Genomic DNA, 12,375 nt, shown 5'->3' with positions numbered 1-12,375 from the left:
ATCCTCAATACTGGAAGAAGAGGGGAGACCTAAATGATAGTATGCCGCAGACAGGGACTATTGGTCACACAATATGCACAAATAAACTTGCATCCTGTTCCTCACAGTAAAATATATACCCTGATAAGTAGAGTGGTGTCAAATGCCACCACGTCTTTCATATACTGATATAGACAGCCCTTAGGACTTGATTACCATCTGATTAGATGTAAACTAACTAATTTAAAACCAATCTGAACACGAAACAAAGCAAATAAAAGTATTTTGTTGCAAAAAATCCCAAAACAACCCCTAAAGAAATAAACAAAATATCAAATCAATCAGAAAGTGAAAAAACAACAGAATAGGAAAAACATTGCATTGTCTCACATGAATAAAATGACAGTGAAAATGCAGATATCCCAGATGTCACTGGCACTCCTAACTATAAAACTTTTTTATCTACATCAACATTTTCAATGAAAGAATGGCTGCAGTAGCAGAAACAACAATAATATCTGCTAAGGTGGATGCTTCTTAAGCATTTATGCAGTGTTTTGGGGAGTTAAAGAAGCCATCTAAGACTTTGTGAATCATGTTGAATTTGATGACTGATTTCTTCAAAGATGTGATTACAGCTAACCATGGTCCATATCAATACTACTGGGAATGAACTGGATTTTTACCCTGAACCTGCTGAGAAATTTTGGGGGCCCAAAGTAATTCTAGTGAAGAATTGATTCTGAATCTCATTATTGTCTCCTATAGACTTCAGTCCACCTGACAGGTCTAGACTGGGAGGCCAACAAAACCTAGAGTGGAAGACAGAGTAAGGCAGTGGAGAGATTAAAACAATATCCAGGAGATTGACAAGAGAATGAATTTCAGTTCAGGGCTGTTTCAGCCTGAAGCCCAGAATGGCAGGTGAGAAACTGGTTAGGGAAAGAAGGACTTGCTACAGCAGAGAGATTAAAGAAATGAAAGCCTGGCTCTTAATAATGATCTTAAAATCTTCATACTACATTCATTTTGGACATATTTTAAAACATCCAATTTGCAAAAATAGCCTTAGGCAAGTTCCAAATGACCCAGACTGCCTACCACTAAGACATACACACAGTGTTGTGCCTCAGAGCAGCTATATCCTGACCAAACCACTTTTGTAGGCTAAAGATCTTCATGGCAGCAATTAAACCTCTCTCTTTGGTATATGCAGACATTCAGTATATCCTAGACCTGGTACTTTTACTTAGCACATGCTAAATGGGTAGGAGACAGATTAACTTCTCTTTTGTTTTCATGACTCTATTCTACAAAGATTTTCTGATTCAAAATCATCTGCCAAAATACTCACTCTTCCACTTTCAATGAGAGTGAAGAAAACAGACCTTGAAAACATTTTACTTGCTTATAGCTCAATCCAGAAAAGAATGCAAAAGTATCAGAAGAGATTTTTTAATCACTGTAAGCACTGAATTGTCAAATTAATGTCTCTTTTGATACTTAACCAAGCACATCACAAATAATAATGCAGCCCATTAACCTGTCTTAATGAAAGTTTCCAAGGAAATAGTGACTCACTGTAAACAATTTACCCAACAATTTCTGCTGAAATGTGCACAATGGCTGCACAATCCATCAAGGTATTCTCTACTTTGTGCCTATTAAGTTTTATTTGAAGAAATACAATTAAACATACAATGCAAAACAGAATAGCAACAGAGGAGAGTTTGAAACATGTTTTTCAAGCTACCAAAATGGCAAGTAACTAGATATATTTAGAATGATTCCTATCTTACCTACCAGCTTTGAATATATTCTAGATCTCAGAATACGGGTTTAAAGAAGTTCTGTACAAGAATATATGGCAAATAGTTCTCTTATAAAAGTCTTCATTTTTTAAACTACTGAATTATATTTGTGAGCAAAAAATATAAAGTTCTATTAACATAGGGGACAGAATTTTCTAAATTAAATGTTTATGCTAGACTGCAAAATCTGTGTTATGTAGGTGGCAAAAGGGAAACAATTTTCATTAGATCTGCAGCACTTTTGAAGTCATAAAAATTTAATCTAGGTTTGTAAAAATTACTTACAGAATCTAGCGTGTATCAAATTTAATTTGTAAAATTTTTTACTATATTTGGGATAATCTTAACATCTTGATTAACATTCACTTTTATAAGGATATAACTATTTAATATGAAGGAATGCTTTGTGAATTAGTAACTTAAAATGGTTTTCATTTACTGGTAGATACTAAGGTAGACTTTATCGTATAGATCTTCTAAAAATTGCAATTTCTGTTTCTTTTGCTTCTGCCCTAAATATCCTGTGTTATTATATTGCCTTTCCAATCATTCTTTATCCTCAAAACTCATGCATAGGGTTACTGCCTTAAGACTAGTGGAAGTTCTTCTTCTATGATTTAATTTTTCTAATGACAAGCAAACAAGAGTGATGTGTATGTTTCCACCTTTATTACTCATTTTTCCCCTCTTTGAAAGTAAGACGATGATCCCTGATATGGTCATTCTGTATTATCATTTCATTATTCCCACTGTAAATTAGAATCTTGTGTCTGCTCAAAAGATGACTAACTCTGAGTGACCTACCATAATTTTTTTTGACAGCTACAGTAGCTTTCAAGCTAACAAATCATACTAGTCAGTCTAAATTTTTTACTCGTTAAGTTTAACCATTTAACTCTTTTTCCTATCCATTTGTGTCACATCACCAGTTCTTTGGTATTCTACCATAGCCTGTTGCTAAGTTTGTTCAGCACTCCAGCTATTTATGGAAAAAGGGTCTTTCATCTGAAATACCCAAAAAAAGGTATTTAATGTTTTCACTGTATTTTCTCTGTTTTGGTGCTTCTTGATTCTTAAAGGATGTCCAAGTTTCCAAGTGTGGATAGCTGCTTGGAAAGGACACATAATTTCATATTTCTTGAGGGAAAAAGTTATTAACCCTGTCTTGAGTTATTCAAAACCTAGCAACAGATCCAACAGCAATAAGGAACTATACTTGCACAATACAGATAACAGGAAATTCTGAGTTGTGCTGGTTCATCTTCATTCAAGGACTACATACCTGTAATATCCCAGAGTGGCTTAAAGCTGCACTGGTCTCACTTGGAAAAGATATCATATGATCTGGAAAAAAGCTCTGTAACAACAAGAATTTGTATCAAAGTTCTGTAGAAATAAACATAAAACTTTCTCTTTTGTATATGCAATTTAGGTTCTCAGTGCAGTGCAAGACACTGAAGATTCTCTGAACCAATAGTTTAGGCTTACCTTAACATCATCCCAAAATTTGGCACATGTTATATATTATTTGCTAAAAAACACAGAATTTTGACAAAACATCGATAGTCTCTAGAAGAGGGTTTCAGACACCAATGCAAATCACATTGCAATATTTGGCCCATAGTATTTCCCCTTGCCTGGGGATTCAATATGCTACAAAGTAAGGAGACCATACACCAACACGTTAAAAAGTGTATTGTTTTCTGTTGTTTTCATTACACTAGAAACCCACTAAAATATTTTGGAATAACTTCCACTAACACAGAAAAAGTTGTCTCAGATATTTTTTTAATCTTCTATTTTATGTATTATATAAATTAACCAAAAAATTCTGACTACATCAACATGATGAGGTTAAAAGTCTATGGTTAAAATGCCAGTTTCATTATCAATGAAAGCTCAAGGGATAATTTATGCAACAGACCTGTAGCTGGGGTGTTCAATACTGTCATGCAGACATGAACCAGACAAGGGTTTGACCATGACAAATAATGTTTTCTCAAGGCCTGGGCAAGTTTGAAGTTAATACTCCCTTGGCTACCCAATGTCCAGCAATTTCCATTTTTAATGAAACTGAACTGCTGTTAGGGTTAATTTATATTAACTCATTAATAACTTGCTATAGCTGGGACCAGAACACCCAGAAGAACTCTGCTTAGCTATAGCTGCTGAAGCTGGTGTAGCTGCTGCCCTGCCATGCTCCACAGCTGGTTCCACTCACTGGCTAAACAGTGCATAAACTTAATTCTTGGAGGTAACAGACAGAAACCAATGCATAGAAAGTCCAACCTGAATATATGAGGAAGAGCTTCTTTACTACATGGGTGATCACACACTGGAACAGATTGCCAAGAAAGGTTGTGGAATCTCTTTCAATGGAGATATTCAAGAACCCTCTGGATGCAATCTGTGCCACGTGCTCTGGGAAGACTCTGCTTGAGCAGGTAGGTTGACCCATTCTATGATTCTGTGAAAGCCTCTTTACTAACCATCTCAAGCTCAAAAAAATTTTCACTGGTATAGTGATATCTCCATATCTAGGACAAATTTGTCCAGGGACACATTGGTCAATCAAACAAAAAAAAATCCCAAAACTTTTATATTTTTGTTATCTTTGTATTTACCTTTTTAACCTTTTCACAGATAGATAATCTGAGTTCCCTTTCACTCTTTACCTTTTAAACCCTCACACAATTTTGCTACTTCTCCCTTTTACATCTGAAACAAGGTGGCTTTATAAGAGACAGCATTAGGAGTTGTCCAAATATACCATGGAGCAACCAGATGGTAAGTTCCTTCTGCTGAACCAGGACTGCTTCCGTGGCCTTTGCCATCAGGCAAGGTCTGAATCAGCAGCATTAACCTTTGGCAACATCCCTGAGTTACAAGATATCTCTGCTCTCTTTCCATTCCTTATGTGCACTAACTTTGGCTTCACTTTCACTTACCCCTAATAGGTTATGGCTGCTCATGGCCTTTTGTGTCAGTTATCATTTAGCTACAGCTGGGAGAAGCTGCAATTGGGCAGTGCTGGGCCAGAACATTCAATTTTCACTTCAACAATAAAATCATCTTTGCTACAGGTGCCCCTCCTCACACTGCTTCATTTTATATGTTGTCACTTGATGAAAAGTTCACTGAGTTGCAAAAATCTAATTTTGTTTTACATCCGTGTGAAAATTTCCATACAATTAAATCCATTGCTGCTCCCCTCACCTCCAAAAATAAAAAATTAACATGGATATTTTACAACTGTAATAAAGAGACCAGCCAATGATCACGTTCACAACAATACATTCCTGTATTTCACATATTCCCTCTCGATTATTCCTTTTGACTCCTGTTCCAATTAAAAATTTAAACTCTGACTATCTGTGTGCGACAAAAAGACTTTTTTTTAGGAACAGTAACTGCACCACTTCACAGATATAATGTTAGGACTTACCAGTGGATTTTTAAAAAACTCATATTTTGCATAATTTTTTCTAAAATACAGTTTGGTTTCCTCTTCCATTACCCAGTTTGACTGGACTTCTATCACTAATTCATGGTCTTCTATAGCTCTTCCTATAAGAAAACAAAAAAAATTTAAAAGAAAATGCAAAAGAAAATATCAAGCTCATGACTAGCAGAAGATAAAGAACTCTCATGATCTACAGATAAAGCAGAGCAAAGTTAAACTTCCATTGAATTTAACTCATTCTTCACTGAATTTAACCAATTCTTTAGTCCAAAAATTCAAAGATTAAGGATGCTATATGAAAATCCCATTTTATAACCAGATTAAATGAAGCGAATAAAACCATAAAGGAATTCAGGAAACAAAAATACCCAAAAATAGTGAAAGGAAAGTAAGCATTTTAAAACTTTGTACAGGTTGTTCTACTCCAAAACACATTCTTCAGATGCAAGGGCAAAGAGACATTGAAGAACTGAAGCTGTTAGTTAAAAACAGCATTTTTTTTGCTTTCAGTTTTATAGAGAGAAAGTGCTCCTCTGAGATGACATTTAAAACTCTTAAATGCTTGGCATTGTGACATTTAAGAAAACACCATTTCCTCAAGACTTATTTCTTGGTTGAAAAATATGACATTGTGCATCACCCCAAAGGATGGGTAAAGGTGCTGATATTTCTTTATTTTTAAGGTGTCTCACAGCAAAAAATATTTTATAACTGAGTAAACTTACTTCTCTGCAGGAGCTGAAACACTGAGTGCCCTCCAAAAAACAGCCTTGTAATCAAATCCTTAAATGGTGACATGAAAAAGCTGCCCTTCAGTTTAGGTAGAACATTTTTGTCTTCCAACTAGACTGGAGAGGTTCTACCTCCCTTTCCATTATCTCTTTATTACTGCTATCTCTAACATGAGGAGCACCTGCTACAGTCTACAACAGCCTCCTTAACTATGGAAAGTATTTAATGCACATGAAAGATTTCATATTGGAGTACACGATAGAACACATTTCAAAAATCCTCTTCTCTAGCCACCCAGTGGGGAAAAAATTTAAACTAAATAAAAAATAGAAACATAATGCTCAGCACTATTGCACAGGTAGTGCTTTATGAGCCTTCCCAGCCTTCACAGACTACCTGAAAGAATGCAGATTGAAATCAAAATGTGACTGAAAGACACTGATGATGTTCCTGGCCAAAGCACTACCCTCAAAAGAAGAGCCCTAGAACCTGTGTGTTCAGGTGCAGATGCAAACAGAAAACTGTTTACAGTTAGCACAAAAATTTCTCACTAGAAAAGGAAAAATTTCCAGATGAAGATAGTTCTTCCCTTACAAAAGAGAGCAGTTATGGAGAACAGTTCTGTTTTCAGAGCCTGCCCTGCTGAGGGGAATTGCAGTGGAAGTATGGGACTCCCAGCATCAAGGCCCTTGGTGGTAGGGATGATATGGCATCACCCAAATTTAGGCACACTTCAGCTGCTTTCAGTGATCCTAGACATTGTGAAAACCATTCAAAGATGTATTTGAATTCAATATATTAGGATAAAAAAGAACACATACCAGAAAGACACAGTTCTGAAATATATTGATTTCTAGAACTGCAAGAATAGCTGAACAGATATTTGAAACAGAACCCCCGTTACTGCAAAACTTGGGTGGTGGGGAGGAAGGCTGAGCTTCCTGGCTGGCAAGGCAGCAGCAGGGGCCGGGTGCAGTGAGGACACAACCATCCTGAGTGTTCAACAATAGAGCTCTGCACCGAAGGCAGATATATTTGTGAGAACTGAAATGCAGAAACCGTGGGTTTCTGCTTTGCTTTAGGTGGGAGTTTTGTTGGGCTTTTTTCCTTTTTAAATCTTCACAGCAGATATCTCCACACAGCAATGCAGGCACAACCCAGTGATGTAATTAATGTCTGTCTTGATTAAAAGTAGAACACTGTGCTCAACTCATGAAGATTCATGCAATTATATCTAATTCAGGAGTATTCAGACAGCTGTTAGATTTTAAAGAAAATGTTCACTAATTGATGGATGAATTATTAATCCACATCATTCTGGAGTTTACTCAGACACACACATTTTCTCACAGCACCTCTCTTTTCAATACCGATTCACTTAACTTATGAAATAAAAAAGACTTTCCAAATTTACATGGGTAAAACATACAACAATAACAAACAGAAAACAATCCCAAACTAACTCATTATTTGAAAATTATTTGTTCAAGCTACTCTTCCAGTGCTTAAGAATATACTTGATGCAAGTCAAGATTAATATGTTAATTCTTTCTAACAAAACCAGATCTAAACCAATATAATAAAAATAACTCCATTATTGTTCAGTACTTGAAAAATATGTAGAGGATATCTGAAATTGTTCCTTTCCTTGACCAGCAATGTTGAATTGCCAACCTCATAATCTAGAAATTTATTTTAAAATGAAATAGTCACCTTTTTCTAGAACTACATTGAAAGCAGCTGGAGCAATTACAAGACTGCATGGTGAATGAAGGTCTTCAGCAATTTTGAGAATATCAAAATATTAGGAAAACCAATTTCACTAATTACTTGATATTGAAATCTTCCAAGAAATCCTCCAGATTGAAGAAAACACACTAGTCAAAAAGTGTACTGTGCAAATACAGAAACCTGGAGAAAACAGTGCCACTATAGCTCTGGCATGGTTTCCCAAAGGTGTCTTCTTCAATACTTACTACATTACTTGCACACCAGCTACAATATAAAATAGAGAAAACACTTCTGCTGTTTATATAGTACTGTTTTCTAAAGCCATTTTTCTACCTCTTCTTTTCTAGCAGTCATTTTCAGCCTCGACCCAGATTTAACTCTTGCCTTATTCTGAGTTGGAAGCATCTTACAGCTGATACATTCAGTGCAAAAGGTTACAAATATCTTTGAAATCTTATAAAGCAAGAGAAGAAATTTGAACAACGTTTGTGTCTGCCTTCACAGGATAAAGGAGTATAAAAGGGCAGAAAATAGTTTTAGCTTTTGTAGTTCATCCTTAAAATACAGCTGTTAAACATAATGGAGTCAGAGATGCACAGTCAAGTTTATTTTCAACAAATGCACAAGGCCGGATTCTCTTGGTACATGCAGAGAAAGGGACTCTTAACAACAGCTTTTAGCCATGTTGAAATAGCTGGAGGGGGAGGGAGGGAGTGGCCAGGGAAAATGTTTGTGGGGGTGTTTGATTTTTATTCGTGGTCCATACTTTTTTTTTTAATCAAAAGCATTGAAGTTACCAGGTACCAATGAAGCCTCTTTTGAGAATTAAGAACTCCATGGAGTTTTCTATATATTTTAGAATGCAGGAAGGCATCCAGAACATCCTCTTTTTCAAGCCACACTTTGCACTAGCAGATGGAACTGCCCTTGAAGTTGCAGAAGTACTACCTTTTTTAGCTCTAGTACAGTGCCAAAGTTCAAGAATAACATGGAAATTTTGAGTGATGCGAAATTATAACCATATTTCTTTGGCATTTGTCTTCTAGTAGATTTTTCTAACATAATTTCCTATCAAATCCATACACAATACAGCACTGAAACACAGAGCTGTATAAGCAAGTAAGATTGTCTAACTTGAGATTCAGTTCAATATTACATTCCAGCAGTGGCTTCTAAACTCCTCTCTTGCTAAGGAAAGTCTTTCCTGTATTCTGCATTTTTTACATCTCTGCAAACATCTCCATTCTTCCTACAATTAATTAGCCTTATGTTTTTTGTACTGCAAAACTACACCTATACACTTCAAAAAGGAACAGAGATCAGACATTGTATTTTGAAACCATAGATTACACATTTTGAACCGTATAGTAGAAAAAGAGAGGTTTTACTACTCTAGAGGAACACTGACAATGTGAAAGAACTGCAGAACATCTTGTTATCAGCAACTTAAAATACTACACATGGCATCGCTTCAACGCAGAGCACTGGTCCTATGTGGAAGTTTAGAGGAATGGTTTTGTTTTCCTTTTAAAGTAGCACTGTCACAGATTCACCATAAATCAGCCAAACTGGAGGTAGTGAAGGAAAATACTGACAGCCCACTCTGATATTATTTCTGCAAACGAAGTCCTAGAGTAAAGATAAAGCAGCACTGTGTAACCTCTTTCTGTTCCAGATGTCAGATATTTCACAAAGGTGTATTGGGAACAAACAGGATTTTATTTGCAATGAAAATAGCCCAAGTCTTTCTAGGAAGAGGAAGAATTGCCAGAGAAAAGCAATGTAGAGCAAGGAAGAATTTGCAATGAGAACTTTCTGTTAGTGTCTTCCAAATCGTTTTTACAGATGCAGATCAAGCAGTGTGAAGCAAATGTACCATGAAAAAAATCTAGTTTATACCTCTGCTTTCAAAAATAATCAGAAGAAACAACCCCAAAAAGAAAAAATTCACACAAGACTTCATATCATTTTGTTTGCAAGCCTTTCTATTAGAATTGTACTTCCAAATGAAAATGAAAGCCAAACACTTTATTTACCATGATATCATTATATATTATTAGTCTTACCTAAACCTGTGTGGGTAAGTTGTTCAAACAGAGTCCAGCTGTGGTCATCAACATAGTGGTTCTTCAATATCAAGAGCTGACACACATCCCTGGCTGTTATATCACTTGGTACTTCCAAAGCTCTGCTAGTATCATCTTCACTATAGACTTTGATTACCTGCAATAAATAAAAACTCTAAAATATCTGTAAGTTTAATCTTTGCTTTGGTTACTCCATATATGTTGCTCTCTCAGCTTCATGACTGAGACAAGAACCCACACATGCAATATGAAAGACAGCCATTCCTCTCTAGAGCAATGGCAAAATTGAGAACAGAACAGCCAAACAAATCATATTCCACTTCTAAATTTGGCTACTGGATATCCCTTGCCACAGGACTCTGGACAGATTGGTGCATTAGCTTTAAAAGTAAATATTAATAGACAGATAATTAAATGCAGTGAAACAGTACATTCTTAAGTAAGCTGAAAAAGAGACCACAGTGCATAAATGGTGAAACTCAAGAACTCTGTGACTGTAGAACTGCAGAAGATTTGATAAAGATTGTTAGTTCAGAGAATGGCAATCAGACTCAAGATACTCACAGTTCTGTAGACAATAAAACAGCAGATGTTACAGAGCGGCTTCAAATTTTGACAAGCAAGAACTGGAGTTCTTGAACACACATCCTCAGTTTAAAGGGTGCCCAAGACGCTTTTAACTGACAAAATACTCCTCTCAGTTTATTGAATTTATCCATATTCATGAGAATGCAAGACAAAACTCTCCTGAAATTTATGCACAAAACCTAAATATCATTGTAAACTCCTCATTAAACAGCAAGGTAGAAGTTCTCACTTGAAAGACAAACAAGCCTGTTACTGTCAATCATTCTTAACAGCTGCCTTACCCAATACATGCTCATTTCAAGCATCTAACAAACAACCAACAATGTATTGTATCCTAACTTGTCAAGGAGGCTCCCTCTCTGGTTTGTGCTGAAGTTGGTAGGAAAGTGAGCAAGGAACTCCAACTGTATCTCCTGCCACCTGCATCTTCTCACCAACAGAAAAAATCCAAAAATAATTTTAAAAAAACAAGTCATCTCACTCATGTTTTCCAAACATCAGATCAAGGTAAAAGCACTCAAGTTGTAAACCATTCCGAGATTTTAAAGCACATTGATGATCTTACTCCACTCCAAATACCTATTTTAGTGGAACTAAAGAGGTACAGAAGTTTGGTTCCAAACTTTGGCTCTGCACATTAAATGAGCATGAATCCATAATTTGCTTTAATATTGCACCTAATAAATGTTGACAGGTCAAGAGTTCCACACAATATTCAGCCATCCTTGCCACAACACCAATCTTCGGGATTTGGCAAACATTAAATTCATGCTCCTAAAGTGCTGAAAAACCTCTCCCTGCTCATGAATCAACCACCTCAAAGCTGAGACTTTAAAGGGAAATAGGCAAACCTCAGAGAAAGAAGATGTAGTGTTTCCACGGGCCTAAGCTGCAGCCCAGTACTTCCATTTAATACAAAGGCACAAGGACCACATTGCTACTGAATTCAATACTGCCAAAGCAGCCATGGGGGATGGCTGTGGCTGTTTTTGGAAGATGTCTGTGCTTGGGCACTGTTCCCACTGCTAAGCAAGAGAGATCAGCAGCAATGCAGCCTGCTTGCAGTAGAGCCTGGTTGCACACACACAAAGTCCTACTCCAGTCACACAGAAATGATGTTTGGCCATTCAGGATAAACCAGGATGAATTATTTAAATTCCTGCAATATTTACAATGAATCAAAGATGAAATCAAAAGATGTGTCTGGCAGGGTGCACTGTGAATGGGATGGAGGGCTGCAGGGGTGACTAGAGGAAACAGCATTCCATCACCTTAAAAGAGGTCCTGCTCTGGGCAGCACTGAAGGTCACGGACAGCTTCATTAGTCTGTCCAGCAAGTCTGTGTCAGGCTGAACCTAAAGAATTTTACAGGTTGAAATGCCAGAAAGGAGAGAGACAGCAGAGAAGGTGAAAGCAAAGGAAAGAATTGAAACAACTTTCCAAGTATTGACAATTGCTCTAAGTCCCTTCCAGCTGAAATATTCTATTCTGTTTCCTAATATTCTCGCAATAAAGCCAGGGTGGGAATTCATGTGAGCATGCTGGCTAGGGACTCCATGGCACAGAGCAGCAACTGCAGTTTTCCCCAGGCACTCATCAAGTTCAGTGATATGCTTATTTTACAGCAAGAGCACGTACAGCCCATGCTGAGGCTCTTGACGGATATTTTAACAGAAATTCTTTTTAAAAGGGTTAAGAGTCGCAGTGCAGATGACTTCACTCTTATTGCTAGAGAAACAGAAGAAGAGTTTTTAAAATGCTGGAGACAGCAACACAAGTCATGATAATGAGCTGCCTGTGGCCATTCAGCTCAGGGAGTGGGAAGCCTTGGAGGTGGCCTTGGACTACTGGAGCTCAGCTAAAGCAAAACAAAACAACATAACAAAAAAAAAAAAAAAAAAAAAACAAAAAAAAAAAAAAACAAAAAAAAACAAAAAAAAACAGAGACTAAAAACCGATTTGTATTCTCTGTGAGTATTCTCAC

General features: G+C 36.6%; 1 protein-coding gene across 2 annotated transcripts in view; it reads right to left on the bottom strand.

Annotated features, from left to right (window-relative positions):
- GRB14 (growth factor receptor bound protein 14) overlaps window positions 1-12,375 on the bottom strand; it is a 58,725-nt gene that overhangs the window by 15,592 nt on the left and 30,758 nt on the right. For both annotated transcript variants that reach the window (XM_088168136.1, XM_014880895.2), the window contains 3 exons: window positions 9,783-9,939; window positions 5,236-5,357; window positions 3,073-3,147 (listed from right to left, as the gene is read on the bottom strand). In XM_088168136.1, coding sequence (XP_088024262.1) covers window positions 3,073-3,147; window positions 5,236-5,357; window positions 9,783-9,939 — 354 coding nt within the window. The remainder of the gene's footprint in view (window positions 1-3,072; window positions 3,148-5,235; window positions 5,358-9,782; window positions 9,940-12,375) is intronic.

This window comes from Sturnus vulgaris, chromosome 7 (genome assembly GCF_052056855.1).
Source record: "Sturnus vulgaris isolate bStuVul1 chromosome 7, bStuVul1.hap1, whole genome shotgun sequence".
NCBI classification, from domain to species: domain Eukaryota; kingdom Metazoa; phylum Chordata; class Aves; order Passeriformes; family Sturnidae; genus Sturnus; species Sturnus vulgaris.
This window is presented reverse-complemented; position numbering and strand designations above follow the sequence as displayed.